This window comes from Centruroides vittatus, unplaced genomic scaffold (assembly GCF_030686945.1).
Source record: "Centruroides vittatus isolate TY-2023 unplaced genomic scaffold, ASM3068694v2 contig_364, whole genome shotgun sequence".
Classification (NCBI taxonomy): Eukaryota; Metazoa; Arthropoda; class Arachnida; order Scorpiones; family Buthidae; genus Centruroides; species Centruroides vittatus.
The window spans coordinates 4,213,710-4,236,454 of NW_027122188.1; the positions used below are offsets into that span (position 1 = coordinate 4,213,710).

Below are 22,745 nucleotides of genomic sequence, written 5' to 3' on the forward strand. Positions count from 1 at the left end.
TCCTACGCGTTTTAATAGCAAATAAATAACTAAATTAATATTTAATTTTATGCAAGATAAGATGTTTTGCCAGATAATTAAAATCCGTTTTTATTATTCGCAAGCATAAAATTTTTTTTCGTTTTTCATAAAACGTTGAAAGTATTCAAACAAAGTAAGAAAAGTAGCTTTAATTATTGTCGAATAACATCGCGAAGTAGCTCTAAAACGAATCCTATCAGGTTTATAATAAATCGCTTTTTTCCGCCCGTGAATTGCAAATTATTATAGTATATGGCTAAATAATATAATAATAATAATACATATAAAATGTGTTCTCCTTGTTTTTCATTTGTTATAAACCCACAAAGTAGTATATAACGTGTAAAACTACAGTCATTGACAATGTTGTATTTACATTAAATGTAAGAACGGTAATCAAGTTGTCAAATCAATCACCGATATTTATAAATGTATAAATTGGAAATTCAGTCGAACGACATGCGATGGATGAATTTTAACGTTCAAATGTTCATATATTGAAGTATAATAGTTAAATTTCCAGCAAATCAAATACATTTTTTTAATATTTAAAATTTCTAGGCTTCATATTAAATTATGCGTATCGTGTTACTTGCAATGTACAATTATACAGATCCATAGATGAAGTCCATTTTAATAATACTGATAAAGTCATAATAGTTCTTTTATAAAAAAACCTAAGCTTATGCATAAATATTAACTTATGATTGCCTGGCAGGTATACGACAAATCTTAGCTTTTAATATGTGCATTATCGCTTGAGAGGTATATATACAGACCTATATAATTATGTATAATAAAATGTTCACGTACGGAATTATATTTAAGTGACAATAGAGAAACAATGCACCTATAAAATTGGCATGTTCGTACAAAATAGAAGATAAAAAAACTAATTATGTATAATCTTACTATAATAATGCTTCGTAAAACAATGTGTATAGGATTAAAATACAGTCAGTTCAGAAATTAAGTTCAGCTGTAGGCCTATGTTAAAACAAAAAGAGGTTAAATGAATGCAAAACAAGAAATCACTTAAAAGAAAACACTTAAAACTCGAATAACTTGGATAGTGCAACTCGTTTTGAGCCAGATATCGAACGATCGTGATCCGTATTTTAATAAAACCCGTTGAAGAATGTAGCCTACCAAGTAACTTTTACTGATTCACGTGGATGTGTCAGCGAATGATTTATATACAGTACATAGTAGTAGGATCCAAGTCGTACCAACAGCTCTTCTCTTGATCCTGCGACTATCGTTAACACGTCAAAATGCAATTAGGAGAGGCTGTAATCTTCGATAGTTGTCGTCGCATCAAATCACTTTTTGACATTAAGGATACTGTTTAATGACTTGCAAAGTGTTCGTTTTAACATCGTTCCCTTTTGCTTATTAGAATTCAATTCATTCTAACACTTTATTCCGAATAGATTTTTAACGTTATAAACACATTATAACTAGAATTTGCTAAAAGCAATTATTTATTCATTAAAAAGTAAATCTGTAATGAAAAATTTCAACACTGAATTTTAATTAGATGTAGTTTATAAATGTTAATTTATGTAAAAATGATAATCGCGCAAAAGTTATTCTGCTCTTTATTTAAGCGTAATGTTGATACGATTTTTATATTTAAAAACATACAAACTTGTAATTATTCTTATCTCATTTTCTTTTCTTTAAAACTATATAAAACAAGAAAATCAATCAAGATTTTACATCATAAATAAGAACGCATAAAGATACCATATGATTTAGCACAATTTCGTGACATGAACTGCATACTGTGCCTTTTTTTTAATAATCATAGTGAATGAAACATGAGCAAAAGTGTGCACTTTAAATTGCAAGAACAAATTAGTCTTTGTAAAGTTATAAAGATCGTGTTAGACTTCGTACATAAAATATTTCACTTATAAAATTTCCAAGCGTGTTTATTTTTACAAATAAAAATTTAACTTTCATTTTAAATCGGTATAATTTACAACTTTCTATCGAGAATAGTGAAAAATATTCTCATTTTAAATCTTAGTAAGAAACTTTCGCTAAATTTAAAAATAAAAAAACTAATAAAATAACTTGTAAAAATATGCATATTAAACTTACGATAAGTTCACTAATGAATATGATCTTTTTTTTGTCATTAATAACATATGTTTTGCGTTTTTAATGTATGTGTCCTTAGTTATTCGCAGATTTTAACAGCAGATACGTATGTTACTCACTTAAGATACTGTTATGTTATTACCAAGATAAGAATGACGTGAATTTAATGGAAAAGTAGTAACCACGATTAACATCCTGTTATACTATAAAAGGCATACATATTTGATCGATAAAAATCAAGGCCATAAAAGTTTTCTGCCAAGGAAAAAAAAAAAAAAAAATTCAAAATGATACATGCAAATTTGAAAGAAATGTCTAAAAAGATGCAGTTACAAATTTAATTTTTATAATTTTGTATACATAAGTTTACTTACAATTGGAAATTTCAACAAACTTCACAGAAATTTTTAAAGTGGGCGAATTATTAATATTTTACAATACGTCAATAAAACTTTATAGATTAAGTAGTTTCGTTTAAAGTGTAAGAACCTCCGTAATTTAGATAATTGAATAATAGCACTATAACTTTCACAATTATTTTAAAATTAGTAATAAAACATAATAACCAATTATTTCTAAAAGTGCATTACACTCTTATATATATTATTTTTATATCGTGGATACAAAAGCTTTGATATTATCTGTATGAGAAAACTGCTAAATATATATTTTAAAAAAAATAACCATTTGTAGGGAAAAAAAATTCTTTGAAGTTCAAAGAGTACATTAATTATAACACGCATTAAAAGATCTGATTGAATTATAAAGAAAATTTTAATGAGAAATAATATATTTAGTGCAGCTATCAAAATTTCAAATGAAATAATTTAAAGAGCGTCGAATAAATTATTCGAAGATTCTTTAAATGTCTTTCAATAAAAATTCTGCAATAGATCTTGAATAGCAAAAAGTTTTTCTTTCTTTTTTTTTCGTTTTTCCAACTGAAAGAATCGACTAAGAAAATTTATAATGATCAGATGTTATCTTTACGACCGAAATAATCATGATGTCCGCATTGGTTAACGTACACTGCTTCACCTTTCTTTTCTTTCTTTTTTTTTATATTAAAACTATCGTATAATTAAACGACTATTTGTATAAGCAATTTATTTTTTCTTTTGTTTTTTATTTATTTATTTTGCTCGTTCCTTATATTTAAATCTAGAACAAAAAGATGGAAAACTTAAAGAGTAATGTTCTAATGATTAATGATCGATGAAAAATAAGCATTCCATTCAAAAATTATACGATGCTTTATGTAATCGAATTTACGATAGAAATAGAATAGCTCCAAGGACGAATATATTACTAAGTCATTCTTCTTGTCACATATATTCTCGTTGTGAAATTACAACAATAAGAGTAAAAGCAATAAATTTTATTGCACCTTTCATAAGAGGTTGCCATTTTAGAATAAATTCGATTTATTTTTTTCAAACTCTTGTTCAATGTTCAATATAGAAAAAAAAAGCAACAGTTTTAAATAAGAAGTTCCTTTTCTTGTAAATAAGTCAGGAAGAGGTGTATTGATCTAATTTAAACGTGTTTCTTTCAGGTTAAGTTTTTGTACTACAAAACCTTTACATAAAATATTTTCTCGATAGCATTAATTTTTGCATAATTTTACATAAAATATATTTGCTAAACCGACGTTTTAAAATTCAGTTTTGTGGTTTAAAATGGACAAAACTACAGTTTAAATTAATAAAATCATTATTATATTTAGCCTTTAAAGTTAGCAAGACTAATAAACATCTTTCATTAAACATTTTAAGTATGTGGGTTGTTCGTGTTTACCGAAATGACTGTTAAATAACTCAAAAGAGAACATTTTGAATTTTAATTGCATAGGAAAAAAAAAGTAAAATGATCTGATTATAAAAAAGTTAATTAAATTTTTAGATGCCTCGGGCATCGAGTTATCTTCCAAAACGAGGTATCACTCACCTCCAGATTCTACTTTTGAGATTAGAGAAGATCTACTTACCCTTGACTTCTTGCCATCCTTAAATGCCACGGTGGTACCCTGCGACCCTGTACGGCGGGAATAGTAAAGGGTAGCAGCAGGTGTACCATCATGTCCATAAAAATAATCAATGCCATTAACGAAAACATATTGGCCTCTTGCGTCTTCGGTCGGTCTGTTGATTTTATAATCAAAATCGTCTCAGCTACTTATAAAAGTCTACTGCTTCGTCACGTACACGCGTGTCTCACGTCACGAACCATCACGTTGCGTTAATTCCCGCTACGGAAGGTCAAACTATGTACCACCCTCACACTTCCACGCTATTCGCCACAACATCTGTCGGAGTGAATGCCGGATAGTCACATGATTGTGAAGTCACGCATTTGAGGCGGGGTATTGGTAATGACGTCATTATGATTACTTCCGTGAGGCAACGTCCTTGTCGGTAACAAAAGTAGAGATTTCTAAACTAACCGAACTTCTTTCTAGTGTCCGACCAGATTCTGCCCGATTGACAGCCGGGCTTGATTTCCGGAAAAAAATTCGACCATAGATCGTAAACACGCCCAGAACTCCGCCTTGTGGACGATAAACAAACTAAACTGATAGGCCTAGAAGAAATATGCAAATAGCATACACAGTATTCTAATACTGATAGGTCTAGGCAAAATCCATGCCAAAAGATTTCATTTCTTTTATGCATTTTACTAGATATTATACTAAATAATAAACTCTTTAAACTTTCGCAAATTGAAAATTATTAGATGACATTTCGTTTACCAAAGAAAAATGATTCGTCAGAAATTTTTTCTTATTTTAGAAAGTTTAAGGACTTGATTTTTAATAACATATCGTAAGTAAAGACCAGAAAAAAGCTATATTGGCTGTAACCGAGTAAAGCATTTATATGAATATCAACAATAAATCCGCATACAAGGTTGCCTATTTTTAAGCAATGATGTATTTCATATACTATTGTGTGCGTTAAGGGCAACTCTCATTCTAATTATTTAATTTTTCTTCTTTTAGCGACTGTAACTCTAGACTTATTAGTGCAATCATTTCAGAAATATAATTTCCAAATATAAATGTGTAGGAATTTGTAGATTCTTTATAAATTTGTACATGATTTCAAGTAAGTATTTTAAAGAAATTTATTAAATAAATATTATCATGTGCTCAGATAAGAGTTTTAAAAGGAATTCTTAATTCTACAACTCAATGAAATTTCATCAAAGTTCTTCTGACAATGTAATATTGTTGACTTATTCTGTATATTTTTGGGTAGTGTTTTTATTATAGCTTATTGTATAATTCAAATTTTATACTAAATAATTTTTTAAAATTTACTTCTTATTAATAATAATTTCTTTAATAATAAATTCCAAATTTAAAAAGTTCAAAGAAACATATTTTTATATAATTTATTACAATGTATTTGATGTGAAACTGTTTTATATATCATGGCCGTCGTAAGCTTGGTATGGGTCCGGGTATACAGAGTGCCCCGTTTGCCTTATTATTATTACTATTTTATTTATTTGTTTTGAAGAAATGAAATACATAGAATGTTTCTTTATTAATAAATAGCAACCGTAAAGATCTCATTTTTGTTAGTAAAAATCACATTAATTTATAGGGATGGAAACCGCTACGAGCCCCTAAGTTTTCCTAGGGCCCTGGGATTCCCTCTAAACAGCCTTACATAATATATAGTATATAAAATCATAAATTATTTTATATAGTTTCTATTAAAATTTAAGAAATGTAACGATTTTAAATGAAAATATAGTTTAGTATAAATATAAAATTAAATAATTTCGTTACATATCTGTTCTTTATCTCTTCTTATAGCTATGACGTTCATTTTCCTTTAATATTCATTTTTCTGGAAAATGAAATCTAGAATGTAATTACAATAAGAGGAATTAAGAGAGGAAAAATTAACATATTAAAGTTTTTACTCTTTAGCAATATTACAATGAAAATGATGAAAAATCTCGAATCCTCTTTCAAAAACTGTAATAATAAGGAAGAAGCCAAAAACATACAAAAGTAATAATAGAACTAAATAATAAATATTCGTATGTCCTTGACTGACTTATTGTATCCTGTAAGGAAGAGATGATAACAGATGACGTCACGGATGAGGAGGTGGCCGATGACAAATTTGTTCCGTTCTCTAAAAGCGCAAAACTATTATTCATTACTTTTATACGAAGAACAGTTGTTTTTCGTAACATCTTTTTCCATAAACATATCGAATAATAAAATCCTAGTATCAGTCAATGACACAAATTCTCTTTTAATAAATATAGTAATTAAATTATAACAGTTTATGATTGTTAGAATATAAAATATCATTATCAGAACGCTTAAATTAGATATCATATAATTATATAACTAGTAATAACATAAAAATTGTCAACATGAAGGATGATGTTTCTTTTAGGAGGACAAAGGTTAAATTTTTAAGGAAAATTAGTTAGCTAACAAGTGCGGCTGAATCGGATTAATTAGAAGGATTAGATATGATATCCAATTTATCTTACAACTACTAAATAATTGATCATTTCAGAGTGGCACTAATTAAGCATCTAATGAATCGCTTGGAGTTTGAGACTTTTCAAAGACTCTTGTAATTGGGAGTAAAATTAATTAGTTTTTTCCCCCCTATTGAATCAACTTATATGTCTATTTGAAACTTATTTTCTGAATGAACAAGTGTTATATTCTCTTACATTTAATTTTTGAACAGGATTGTTAAATGTATTAATATTACTTTTAATAAACTAAGTTTTAACAATTGATTTTTATATAATATAATATAGGAAAAAAAACCTCTTTAATACTCTTTTTCAGTATATATTTATTTACTGAAAATTTGTAGAGACATAAATTAAAAACAAGAAAAATTTATATTCTAAATTAATGAGGTTGTAGGTTAAAGATTTTTCCGTGGAAATATTTTTAATCATTTAACATTAGTTTTAAAAGATGATTAAGACTTGCACAAAAAAAAAAAAAAATACTTTTATGAAAGAATTTATTTTGGTCTGTGATTAAATAATAGTCCTTGGCCTTAAACTTTTAAATTTCGTCACGTTAGTTACGAGGGAGTTACGATGACGTGCAAGCATGCTTAACTTATCTCTTACTTTCGAAAAGTAGTAATGAAATCCAGTAATTTCGGTTTATAAATCTTAAGCTGCGTGATTACATTAATTATTTTCAAGACTAAAATTTCTATAAAATTATTTGCGAATGAAAAAAAAAAAACTAAAATTCTTAATATGTATTATTGAAAATAGTTCCGATTCTTATCAATTTAGGCTATCTCAGTATTTTTATGACCTCTACTTTAGGCCATGTAGATCTTTAGGCCTACAATATGTTACCAACAATCTGTCTTTTTGACATCACAATTACACAACAAAAGAGGGCATGGATTTAAAACTTGGTTCCACCCAAACTTCTAGTAAGGCTATAAATATTGTACGATTTACATAAATAAAGATGTTCAAGATTACGTATAGTACCTTCTAGCACAGTTTACCAATTATTTTCGAGTTATTACTAGCCTAAAGATTATTTTATATATATTTTTTTTAAACAAAAACGATTATTTTTTAACTAAAAAAATAGCAATAATGTGATTGAAAATGAGTTAAACAACGTCAAAGATATAACTTAGTCACAACATTCCTGGAATTATCATCAATTACACTAATTTAAGCGAAGGAGTTGGCCTATTGCAATGTGACAGTGCAATAATTTAAAATTTAATTAGTCTTAATATTTTATTTATTAAAATGTGGGATTACGAAGTTTTTCAAATTGTGGGTGTATTTTTTCCGGAAACTTGTATAAATGTTCATTAGTCAAGTTGACTTTTAAATAAAAGGCATTCAATATTAAGGGAAATGGTATTGGCGTGTCTTAAGTAAAGGGGTGTTAAAAATTTTCTGTCTATTCATCCATTCAGTTATGCAAAATTGCATAACTGAATGGATAGAAAAATAGATAGCTGTATAAATAGGCTAATTTACTGTATTATGTCATAAAAAATTTTTAAATTATACTTAAGCTCACTAATAAACTTTTCTATTGATAACACCTCTAAATTCAATATCGGATATTGATATAGAATATATTAAATATATGTAATAATTATCGTTATTTTTTACGAATCTCTCGTAAAGTAATAATTAATATAACTTATTTCATAATAATTCGAGGATGTTTGTTTAAATCAAATTTACTTATTTTTAATATTTTAATTATATAATGATAAAATATTGTATAAAAAACTGAAGACAGTAATAGAACTTTATGTCTAAATAAAACAGAAGTATTTAGAATTATTATTGATTAGATTTTTGTTATGTAAATGGAAATTTATTTATATTTTGTTGGTAATATATCTCGTCTAATTCATCTTTATTAATTGATTTAGAGTACTTAAATATTTAATATTGTTCGAATCCAAAAAGAGTTTATATCCAAACGTTTATACGGTTAATATTAACATTACAAAATAATGAAATTATAAGAAAAATAAATGAATGGAATAAATATAATATGGTAAAGATTCAAGCGAGTTCGAAACGTCAGAAAGAGCGCTTGAAATATAATTTATTCGTGATTATTGTATCCCAGCAACAAACTAAATTAGTTTTGTTTCTTAAATAATTATATTTTATTTTCATCCATTTTTGTAAGCTTTCTATTTCATTTTATTATAATTTAGTAAATAATAGTAAATATTTAAAAATGTTTTAATTATTATAAAGATTTAAGTCAATGTTATTTTATAGTTTCAAGAAAATTGTTAATTTTTTACAACTCTATGATAAGAAAACATTAATTTATATTCTTATTGTTTATATTTTAATGACATTTAAATAAATATAATTAATTAAATAAAATACCAGGTCCAGTTGGAAGATCGTAAAAGTCGAATATAAATAAAATTAAGTAGTAAAATTGCATATATAATTAAGCACTATACTAAATCTCTGTAATAATATTTATTAAATTAAAATTTAAACAACTTGAATATAAAAAGATATTAATTAAATTTTAATATATCAATAAATAATATCACTTTAATGAGATTAATATATAAGGAGTTTTTCATTAAATCAATCAATCAATTAACTAATTTAACTAACTACTAGGTAGTTAAATTATAATATTCATTAATTAGCTAATAATTGAAGTTTTTCTTTATAGGAAGAAAGGAATATATTTTAAAATAAATTAAAACAAATTTTTATTTAGATTATTTAAGGGGTATATTGTATGATTTACAGCCTATCGATTTGAAATATAGAAGAAAATATAAACACATTTGTCCGTTCGTTACACTTGTTTGTCAAAATTATCTACACTACTGTCCGTGGAGTTTATTTAATGTCCTATACAGACGTAAGGAAATGGTTACTCCGATAGATTTATGAGATGGGTAACTTATCTGTTCCTTTCATAATTTATACATTAAAAACGTTTCTAAAATAAAAACACGAATTTTACAATACAGCAACAATTTAATGCTATAAAAGGATACTACGATTTGATAAACGTTTACATAGGAATTACAGCTTTAAAAATTTAAATCTACATTTCATCATTTTTTCTCCTCGTCCATCAAGTATTTTTCGCATTTTATTACTCCAACTTGAGTAAAATGATCCATAAAAATTCATACTTTTTTTCCTTTTTTTTCTGTAAAGAATTCAAAAATTTGATAATGGTTTTGAAGGATGTTAACAGGAATAATTTACCTTTTTTGAAATCCGCATATTTTGCATACTTTCGAAATTAGAATAGTAAAATCAATTTTCTAAACAACGGAGTAAATTAACCGAACATAATGTTAATTAATTTTGTAATTTAATTCTCATTTGAAAACAAATGAGTCGCATTGTAAATTGGTAACTAATGTGCAATGAATATTCTGGCATCATGAATAATTTATAATTAATACATATTAGATTATTAAAATATAAACAGGTTTCAGTATATTATTATTAAAATTGACTTATATTCATTGTTTGGTAATGATCCTGGATACCTTTGCGCAATGTTCCACAGTTTCTCTCTATACAATCAACTTAATGCGATTTATATTTGTACTATTTTCAGGCCGTTATATCGAAAATTGCATCTAGATAATAAATTTTGTGAATTATTTTAGTATTCAACTAATGTTTTAACACGGTAAGTAAATCAATGACATTTTTCCCCCTTCTGAAACTAAATAATGTATAAATCATTCTGATATCTAAATAAAGGACTGGATTCGGGATTAATCTAACCCTTTGTTAATAATAATTTTAAATATTTTAATAAAATAAAAATTTTGTAAACTATTTTTTATTTTATTGTTTGGCATTGAATAATGTCACCATTGTCGTTGATTTGATTCACTATTTCCTGTTGAATAACACAATTGTTAAGATTGTATTGTCATTATGCTTCAATTTTATCATACGGATTTTTAAACCGAATTACAGTACAAATTATTTATTTTTACATAAATAAAAAAACGCATTTCTTATGAATACAATATTAATAAATGTAAAATGTTTGCTTTATCATCTTCTTTCACCTTTCTTCCTTTAAAAAATAACAACTAAATGAATGAAATATCAATTTCTACTAACAGGTTGAATAAAATTGTGTGCAAATAATACTAATAATAATAAATTATTATAATATCCTACTTACAATTGCATAAATAAAAAACGATATTATAAATTAATATTTGAAGAAAAATTAAATTATCTAGCAAATTTCCATACGTTCTGAGACTTCAAGCAGATTGCATAAATTTATGATAAGCTCGCTATTGTTATTGACTAGATAGGTATCATAAGAAAGTATGAATTTGTAAATATAAATTCTTATATATTTTAGCTTTATTCTTAATGTAATCAAGTAGCAAATTTTATAGTATCATTCACATTCGTAAGCGAGTAATCTTAAGTGACATAATGAATACGGAGTTAAGGAAAACTTCGTGCTTGTTTATCGAAGGTCGGTGACCTTTTCTATTATTTATCAAATTGTATTCTACAGATTATCATTCCACAGATAACGTTTTTGAGCGATATCTGGCCGTGACCTTGACCGCCATGTTAAACACAGAAGGTTTACAAACTCAGAGGTAAAGTGAGCGAAAGGACGAGGTAAAACAAGTTTGTAAGGTTGATGCAGAATTCAAAACATGTTTATATATCATGTTTCAAATAACTCATCTGTTTAGTATTTATTCCCGAGTGTATTTATATAAACACCAGATATATTATTGTTGATATATTTATCAATAAGTAATTAATGTCAGGCTTTATTTTATGATGATAGAAAATTAATTTGCGAAACCTCCCTTTTAACAACTTTCATAAATCGGTCTTGATAGCTCTTAACATCATTGAAATATGTAAATTTTAATATGAAAATTATATGTAACACGATTGAAACTATGAGATGATTCAAATTTTTTTCTTATGTTGAGAGTTTTGTCAATGCAGGTTACGCTTGAAATTAAAATTTCCAGTATAATTAGCATAATGAAAGAGTCGTATATCTTGTATTAATTGGTAAAAAATAAATAAAATGATTACTAAATTTAATTTGATTAAAGCTTAAGTCTCTATTAACTCACTTATTTATGTTCGTATTTTTTTTTCTGTTAAAAGAAGGCATATCCAATTAAACTTTACTCTAATTTCTAAATCTATTATTCTGGATGCAATTAAAAAACATCAAGAGTATTTTTTTTCTTAACTAATATTCATAAATAAACGTGAGAAACAAAATAAATTTAATCCCACAATAACCTGGTGCAAAATTATACACGATATATGATATGGCTTCTGGCCATCCAGTTCTTTATCATAAAACTGGTTTGGTTTAAAAACTGGATTTGCTATATGAGAATTTGTATTTTATAATAGTAAAACGGACTATTAGAATATAAATGTTTTCGGTTTTTCAAAGATTTTTAAGGCTTGTATTAAAATCTGTATGCATCCTTGTTTTTTCCTTCAAAGGAAAAAAGAAAATCATTAAATTTTTAGTATTAGGAAGAAAAATTGCTTTACAAAGCTGTAAACAACAATTTCCGCAACAGTTTAATACCTTTTTAATATTCTTCGAGTGTTTAATAATGGATTTTAAATATTAAGTTGACCAATACTTCAGGGGATAACGATAAACAAGAAGACCTTAATGGGTTACCAAGCAGATGATTTAAATTTGTGTTAGCATGATCACGATAAGGCATTTTTCTTTCATCTCATTTCATAAACTATGGCTTTATTTATTACAATGAATTGTACATAAATAAACAATAATATAAATCTTAAGTTATTAAAAATTTTAATATAGTTTATGTAAGTTACAAGAGATGTAGAAAATAAATTATTATAATATATCCTATTTCTAATAATTCTTGCTTTCTCTAGCATTAGTTTATATCATATTTATTCAAACAATTGGCATTAGAAATGTTTTCAACTATTTTAGCAATAATGTCACGTATGAAAGGTCAATAAAGGTCGTTTAACCTCCTCTTCAATAACCATCAAATGTGGAAAGCGATCAAATCTAAAAGAAAATTACAGTCCATTGTTGGCAGTTCGAAGCCCACACCTATCAGCAATGTGAATGAACCGCTTGTTTATCTATAAAACTTGGTGTTTTCTACAATTTTAATCATTTTATTTTATTCAAAACTGCTTATATTAAATGCACTGTAATCTAATATGAAGTTGTAATTATTAATAAACTTTTAATATAATATTTAAATATTATTTAAAGTAAATTATAAGTTTCATAAACCTATTGATAAAAAAATTGTATTATTAAATTATCATCATAATTTTATTTAATTATTATTTCAAAGCATTTGATTAATGTTTATAAAAAGAAATTTTAATGATTTCTAATTTAAATCGCCTATTTTCTTACACATTAAGGAGAGAAATAATAAATTAAACACCTTTGCAATATGATCTTTGATAATTATCAAATACAAATCATAAATATTGCATTCAGTTTTTACTAAAACTAAATTACAAATGATGAAATTCCAACATATAAATTGGAAAATTTTAATCAGATATTACAATTTAATTAAATTTTAAATTTATATTATATTAATTATATAGAATTATAACGAAATTTATACAATTCAATCATTGTAACATACTTTTTGGAGAAGCCGCTTATCAATAGAAACGTTTCTGGTATATAATAATAATAGATGAAGAATTTTATTTGGCAGTATCTTTTGTATTTGTTAATGTTCAATAAGAGGAAAGGGTTAAGGGTTTAAAAGGTAAACATTTTTAAGTACCGAGGGTAATGTGCCAGAGTTAATCACTTTCGTGACTGGACTTTTATAGCAATTGTTTCTTTATTAGCTATAAACGCCATTTTCTTTTCAAAGACAGAAACTTCACCATTTAATTGAAAAGTTTTAACGTTAAATCGTTCAACGATTAAATTCTGACAATAGGCAATGTTCTAAATTTAATTGTTGAACAAATCAAATTACGGAATGTACAGTTTTAAATTGAAACTTTTGACAAAGCAAAGCTTCTAATACGATTATAATAATGTTTGTTGTATTTAACTGTTTTATTTCTTGAAATTGTTAAATATTAATTAGTCTAATTTTCTATGAATATTAATAATTTAAATACTGAATTTTTATCTAATATGTAAAATACATAGTTTATTACTTGTATACAAGGAAAACTCGACTCCATGTTATCTACTAAATTAATCATTTTGCCTCAAACATCTCTTAAGGAGCCCTTGTGTTTTATCAAAATTTGAAAGTTTAATAACTAAATATTTGTATCGTAAACCATTGATTATGACAGGAAATTTCCCAAAAATGTTACAGAGAATAAATATAAATACTCCTTGAAAAAAAATTTAAGCTAATGTAATAAATAGCTAATTACTATTAACAAAAGTCAATAATTTTAATAAATTACACAATAGTTATTTAAGAAAAACTTCTATCTTAAATATCTCTTTAATAAGAAAATAACTGCAAGCAATTTACACATTGTCATAACGTATAGATTAATTTAAGCTTTGTTAATCAACTGAATAAGAAGAATAGTCGTTAATTAGCATTTAAGTAATTTATTTTAATGTTGCATTAGTACTGTTTGTATAAGAAATTATCATTTTATACATCTTGTCCAGTTTATTGACATAGACTAAATGATAAATGAACACCATAAAAAGTTTAAAATGTTATTTCTTTTACTTAATACTTGTAATATATAACGTTAATATCAAAATCTGTTTCGAAATTAATATTATTATTAGGAGTAGAGTCTATTCAAGGGACTAAGCTGAAGAAAAGAGAGTAAGGGAATGAGAAAGGAAAAAAGAAAAAGGTTTCAAATTAATCAATAAAATTAATAAAAACAAGCACTGAAAATTTATAATTTCTATTACAAAAATAAATTATTAAAATAACTGAAGTCAAAATTTGAACTTGATTATAGATCTAACTTCGTAGATAGTATAGTTCTTGTTATGAAAAAAGTTATAATCGAACGATAGAAATTATAGTAAAAGTAAGAAAAACCTGTAAGAAAATAACACAAGAGAAATAAATTCACATATTTTGTAAATATAGATCACGGGTTTCCAATTTTTTTCATGCATCGACCCCTTTTAGCAAAAATTCTTTTTTATCGACCCCCTTCAATATTAAGTAAATAAATAAATAAATATATGCAACATCCCTCCTACATGATTTTTAAAAGGCATCGTCCTACATTTATTTGAGAACAAAAACTTATGTAAAATTTTAAATATTTTAAACAAATTTTTTATATTTGCAAAGTTTTATCGACCCCCTCTCAAACTTTCATCGACCCCTAAGGGATCAATGCCGATTCCGTGGGAAGCCTGATCATAATTTTTAAAGATTAAATAAACGATAAATTCAAATTTCAGAATGTTATAAATAATATTCAATATTCTAGAGGGGGGAAAAAATATAAAAAGTTCAATAAACTCGAGATTTTTCCGACATTTTTAAATAAAATATATTTAAAATAATTCTTAAATTTACAAATGAAAGAATTTTGAATTGAAATCTCAACAGAATTTTAATTTTATAAAATTTAATCGTATGATCAAACTTTATTAAATTACATTAATAAATATTTTAATTTTTATTAATCTGATTAAACGTAATTATCTATTAATTTATTGCTGATCGTTTCCTATTTAATATTAATTGACATTGATTTATAAAGCTCATACAATATGTATGAATCAATTTTTTACGGTGATAGGTTTATCTATAAAGGGGAAAAAATATTATAAATTTAAAACTACTAAAAATTTTCAATTACCTCTTTTTTACAATTTCAAAAAGTCCGCATTAATATAATTAGACCATAATAAATAAAATAAAATTTAAATATACGCTATTATTTATAGCTCTAAAACTGATATTAACCATTATAAATCAAACGATATCAGTAGAAAGGCGTTAGAGAAGTCAAAATATAAAGGTCAAACAGTTGACATATTGACCGCTACATCTCTGTATAATGACGTTTAATGTCATGAAAATTGATCATAACAGACTAGGAAATGTTTTATTGCTATGAAATATAACAAGATATTTATAAATATATCATTAATCAAGGCTATACAAGTAGACTATTTATTTTAATCACTGTGACACTCGAAATTATTAGTGTTCGAAGCCATTTTACTTGTGGATTATTACTGGAAATACTGTTATGTTTTACGTTTTTGTCAAGCCAATATTGAGATTTATGAAGCATATTTATTATTATGATCATTTTAATTGTCAAATTGTGCTAAATAAGTAGAAATATCAATTATTAGACTTTTCCATTAGTCTTATCGCCTAAGTAGGATACAAGTCTGATACACGCGGCATCATCAGTTGGTATTCGTAAAGTCATCTTTGCATGGGTGTTATTTATGTGAGGTGTTTGTACGGCGTTTCTTTCCCAAAACAACTATTATCAGTTGTGTGCGTGAGATAAGAAGACATAAATTATGTTCTTCCGCACTCTAAGTACGTTTCAGAGTACAGATTAATGTCGTAGTTTCTTTGGTAGATTCTGATCGCTCTGTAGTCATTAGCATTTTTATAGTAAATGTTGGATGTTTTAACTAAAAAAATGTACTTTTTCTATTGTAAACACCTTGTCGATATTATTTAAATATCATTTGTTTCTTTTATTTAACTAATATACAAAGATACGCTCTTATAAAATTTCTGTATGTGAGTATAAGTATCGAAATTTCTTTTTATCTTTGTCTCTATAATTTTTAGTAGATTTCTGAAATATTTAGGCAGTTATTTATATTTACTTATAAACAGGACTTGTGTATGTAATAGCGTATTACAGCTTTTAATAATAATAATGTTCTGAGAAATATATAGAAATATTTCTCACTAGAAAAATATATTTTTAATTAATTTTTGTATATGGAAATTTTTTATTAATATTTCTAAGAAACTTTTGACATTTCTTACAAGAATAAAAAAAAGTTGCAAACCGAAAACTTCTGAGAAGTTCAACGAACGTGTTTTTAAAATTCCCACTTCTATATTGATTTAAATGGAAAAAAAGGTCTTATTTCATGTTTTAATATAATTTATTTTTAATGATAATATTTAAAAATTCTAATTAGACAAAAATTTCTTTTTTTCTAAAAGAGAATATATTTAAATATCCTGCATCGTAATAAAATTAGTAACTACCATAAAGATCAAATATAAATATTATGTGTAATTGAGTTTTATCATGTTACAGAATTAATATCATAAATCATATCGTGTCATTTGATACTTAATTTTTAATTCGATAAATAAATTTTATTAATTACCGATAACATGACAGACAACTTATTCAGATAACTCCGTTTGTCATACTTCAACGCCCATGTTGTCGTTTCGTCACCTTTAAACCATTAGGCAGGCTTATATGTTAACCTCTGACCTCTGTCTCCCATACCTATTCTTTCTAAAGCCACAATCGGAATGATGGATACCAGCTGCACCCAATACATCCGGTTGGTACGATTCTTAACACCCAACGCCCTTTAGTTGCCAAGATCGCTACCAGTTGATGATGCCTGTTACGGAATTGAATTTCAAACGGATCTGTAAGCTGCCATATTGAAGAACCACCCGTAGAGCAAAGCAATCTCGCTTTGAATACTCAATTTACTTAAGCTACGTAATATCACATCTGGGAGCTATTTGTCAATGAAGAAAATCCATTTACTCTCACAACAAACCATATAATTAATGTATTAGATAAAAATTCGCCGCTAAAAGACAAATTTACATAGTTATTAAGGTCATTTAGCTTCACTTATCAATTTTTTAAATGCCCAAAAATTATTTCAGTTGGGCCTTGTTCATTCTGAGAAGAGAAATAACACTTTCTTCTTCTTCTTCTTCTTCTTCATTATAGCATCGCCATGTTATTCTACTTTAGATTAAATGAACAGTAGAGCGTGAAATATCTTTAATAATCCAAATAGGACTTTTATTATTTTATCATATAATTATTTTTTTCTTCTTTCAACATGTTACAAATAAGTATTTTCAATTTTTCAAATAGCCATTCATATAACGTAAATGTAAAATAAATATAGAAAATGGTAAGATGATCTTTTAAAAAAAATGTTTGTTAACTTCCAATATTTATGTGTCATACATAAAACTGGGAAGGGAAAAACAAGTAAAATTTCCTAATTAAGGACTTGCAAGTAGTTATCAGATCTCTTCAGTTTATTTTAAACTTTCATAGAAAATTGTATTTATTTTTATAGATTCAGTCCAAAAAAAACTGTATATATATATATATACATACAGTATATTTTTACATTTTTTTATATATAGTATATATATAGGCCTATATATACTTTCAAATTTATTCATTTAAATTAAGTGCTCTAGAATATATATACGGTATATTCTAGAGCACTGAATTTGTCTCAATATTATAGTTAGGCCTACATATGCAAATATATATTTAATTTTATGTAAATTATTATATTTTTGTTTAAAATATTAATGCAAAATACAGGCCAAAGTAGTGTAACGGAATAAGTTGAAAAGACTTTTCTGAATGTATATAGAATGATAGAAAATATGTCATAAAATATTTATTTATTTATTTATTTATTTAAGGTTACATTTTCATATTTATAATCGATAGTTACGTGGAATAGAATAAGATTTTACATCCATAAATCACCAGCATCCTTTTATGCAATTTTTTTTCCCCCGATTAAATTCGAAATTTTTCCTTGCTTTTATTTCCGAGACAACGAATATTCCGAGAAAATTATCAATAGTAATAATCATTAAAGTTTAAAATAAATCTGATTAGTGTCACGAGATAAGTAGTTTAAAGTATGAAGCGTTTGAAATATAAAAAATTACTAGAAACTAGAATTCGGGAACAAAGTTTACACTGTAATGGGTTAGGATTGCGAGCCGAATCAGGTATCATCAGAAAAGATAGTGACTGAGAAAGGGTCAGTTCGTTAACCCATTCTGACCCCGCGAATCAACAACAGTCCATCGGACGCGTGTCTTAACAGATAAACAAGTCCGCCTATGTTTTGTCTTCTACCTTGATATTCAAATAATATACTGGCAATTCACTCCGTATCTAATGGATGATGATTCTTACACTCGGTAAATTACCTATATCATTAATTACTGTTAGAAAAGAAAACAAAATACCGGAAGAGCTTGGCTTGGAGTGGAAGCAATCAAAGTGTATATCTTCTAACCATTTTATTTTCTTTCCTGTGTAAGTTTAGCTCTTGGTTATCGTTTTAGCGGTAACTAGTGGTTTTTCCACTTTGCCCCTACCGCGATATGGCGCCAATCTGACCGAGCGTTCACCGTCGGGTATTTAAAAAAAAAAGCGGGAAGTCTTTTGTCCTCGACCGCTCCCGTCAGAAATACTTAACCGAATTTAAGGTTGCTCATCCTTAACTCCTAGCTACTACCAGCGTGGGAGTCACACAAAAGTCCCGCGGATAAATAAAATCGTGATAAATATACTTTTTTTTTCTTTTCTTTCTAACCTTGCCTATTACCTATCAGAATTTGTTAAATTAATGATAATACATTTTCGAATTAGCTTAATTACGCATCCGAACGTATATTTTTTTGTTTTTTTTGTTTTTACATTTTATTGTATGAGTTAAGGATACTCCTAAAATTATAATATTGACTTCCGGGTAAATTCAAGTTTGTTAATAAAAAAAATAAAAAAAATGCATAAACATTCGTAAATGTTCCTCCTTATTTTGTTACCTTATCAAAATTTTCTATAGAAAAATGTTAGTAAACAAGGGTGGAGTTATTTATTATCGATTGATATGTTCGAGGGTTTATAACCTGTTAAAACTTCATAAAATTTTTCCTTAATAATAATCTTGAATTTGTTTTATGACTGAAATGTTGAAGATAATTTTCTTAACAGCTTACAAAGATATTCTTTAAATTATCAATAACGAAAATTACATCAGATGAAACTTAAAATATATACCCGCGCCTTCCTACAAATCTGTGTAAAGTTATTGATGAAATATTAAAGAAATTGAAAATTTCTTTATGAAATTCCGAATAAATTCGTGAAATTTTTTCACGAAAAAGCTTTTTACTCGATTGATTTATAATGAGGTAAATAATCTGCGAATCATTTATGGGATCAGCGCAAATCTAATCGATTCCATCTGAATTATGTTCGATCGAAAACAGTAGAATCTCAATTATCTTCTCGAGAAAACAAAATTGATGAGTGATACAGGGATAATTGAATTGTACACCTGATTTATCAGTCAACTTTTTCCTATAATTAATTTGAATAATCAGGGATATAATATGAATACAAATATTCTATTTAATGTTAGTAAAAGATTAGAAGAAAGAAGGGAATTAATTGGTGGAAATTAAAAAAAAATAAAATTAATTTATTGTTAATCAGTATGTTTATTTTTCAATTTTATATCGTATCAAATTAATTAAATTTAGAGAAGATTATATATTTAATTTAAACATTACTCAAATTTTACTATGATATTATTTATAAAATTCTAGGCATATTTATTTAATTAAAATTATAATAAATAGGCGATTTATTCGTTAATTTTTATGTATAAATTTTCGTTAATTACGATAGAAACATTCAAAAGTACGATAGAAAGTGTGTAAAATGGATCAGAAATCATTTTTATATTCTTTGCTTTCACGAAGAATAAATTTATAACGTAATTAATTTTTATAATAAATATATTTAATAATTTATAAACAAAAATATTAACAATTTAGGTTAATATATATATATATATATTTCAAATTATTTTATAAATTGGAGAAACGAAGTGAACGAATACAATTTTATTTATATACAATTTTTGTAAAGATATAAATTATTCTTTTTTATTACCAAGCTAAATTTAAATGAATAATATACATAATTGTAATTTATGTCTTTAAATAAAATCTATATGTTATTAGCGACCTAAATAATAAACTTATCCCAAATCAGACTCGTTACATAATTAAAAATTGTCATTAAATCATAAAAAATAATTTCTCATTTTTGTACAGATTATAGAAATATTTAATCTATTTTATTATTATTATTATTTTGAATACCATATTTAACGAAATAACATAGAAGATAATTTTCAAAACAATTTTAATTTATGTTAAATAATTATAATTTGTTATCAAAATCATCAATAAAATTATATATTTTATAATATTAATTTGTTTACATAATAAAAACTTAGAATAGATAAACATGTTTGTTTATTTAAATCATGGAGGGATTTAAAATCAGTATTAAAAATACAGTATTATACCTCATCATCATCTATTTTGCGTAGGTTTTAATGATTTTAGACTACTATTTAATCATTATTATTATTATTTTTTTATTTAATAATTAAAAACCACTTTTTAAAATTTAATATTCATAAATTATGTAAAGTTGAAAGTAAATGTCCAGTTTTAATATAAAATTCAAAGAAAATTTTCTAAATAAATCATTTTTATTTTTAAATATGACAATAGTAAATACCATTTCTAAGAAGTAATAAGAATCCGAAAGCAGAACAATAACAAAAGTTTTGCTAAAATAATAAATTTCAGTTGTAAATTAAAAAATAAAATGATTCATCTGAATAAAATTTCATTTCATATTTTAATAATAAAATATTTAAGAGAAACAGATTAAAATAAATACAATTTATCTGCGTTATCCTATAGACAAAAAAAGCAATTGACTGGGGCCCTCTGTTAATGGAAACCCCAGACAATTGCTCTTTTTGCTCATAGGATTACGAGCCATTGAATTTTTTCACAAAACCAATCTTTTATTAGAAAATATTCCTCCAAAATTCCCCGGAGAAAAATGCCTTAAGTCAACACTGTTCATGGGCCCCTAATTCTAATTCGCCTGGGCGCCGAGAAGCTATAATGCGCCACTGCTTACATCAGTCTTTTTTTTGATATAATAAAGTACGAAAAACGATACTTTTAGTACATTTTTCGAGTACAACGGCCGACATTATGCATTATTTTCTTTGATATCATATTCATCTTACATTTGTTGTACTGTTTAATTAAGTTTTATCATTTTATATATTACAAGTTAATATTTGTTTATATATTTTGTTTCCCCAATTTTATACGGATGTATCTAGTCGAAGGACCCTGTACGAATATTATTATTAAATAAATTAATAAATCATTTATTTATTATGAACATAAACATTGTAATATAAATTTATATCTATATAATTCTTTTCCCTTAAGATAGTAATATTTAACTAATTCTATTGAAATTATTATTATTATTTTACTCTTTTATCGATAAATACATTTTCTGGTGGAATAGTTTACTTTAACTCACTATAGATGCCATTATTGCTTCAATATTGCTTTATTTAGAAAATTAAACCTTATTTAAGAGTTTAAAACGATTATATAAATATCATATGTTTTAAATTTATAAACATTTAAGCTAATTGTTATGTCATGTTTTCTATGTTAAACATTTACGTAACATATGAAAATTATATAATAGATGATTCACAGCCAAATTCAAATAATGATACAGTAGTGAAGTCCAAGACTATAGCTTTATTTTGAAAATGTTAAATTGTTATAGACGAAAAGAATAAGGTTATTATTAGAAATCTTATAATAATAAGATCGTGTTTAATCCGTTATTCTTTCATTACAATAACAGAGTGAATCTAAAGAATCTTCTTTACCAAATAACATGTAGAAACTGTAGGTTAAGGGAAAAAGAGAAAAAGAATAAATTATTCAAAGACCAATTGTTTTGACTTGAACTAGGAATTATAATGTAGGTAACGCTTTTAAGGTTAAAGTTCATTCATTTACATTCGTTATAAAACATTTTGTCAAACGTTAAAAAAGTCCTTCCACTTTGTCCACGTTATGGCCATCTTTTGGGTTATACGTTAAACCGGTTAGAATAGGTATTTAAAACATTATTTAGTCGAAAATGAGTCAAATGAGGATTGTATTATAAACGAATAACGCTAT

At 25.7% G+C, this 22,745-nt stretch overlaps 1 protein-coding gene across 1 annotated transcript in view; it reads right to left on the bottom strand.

The window, feature by feature from the left end:
* Positions 1-4,614, bottom strand: part of LOC136975126 (transforming growth factor-beta-induced protein ig-h3-like) — a 28,073-nt gene extending 23,459 nt beyond the window's left edge. Inside the window, exon 1 of the mRNA XM_067270147.1 lies at positions 4,118-4,614. Within this exon, the coding sequence (XP_067126248.1) occupies positions 4,118-4,245 (128 nt within the window). The 5' untranslated portion in view covers positions 4,246-4,614. The remainder of the gene's footprint in view (positions 1-4,117) is intronic.
* Between the last annotated feature and the right edge of the window lie 18,131 nt (positions 4,615-22,745).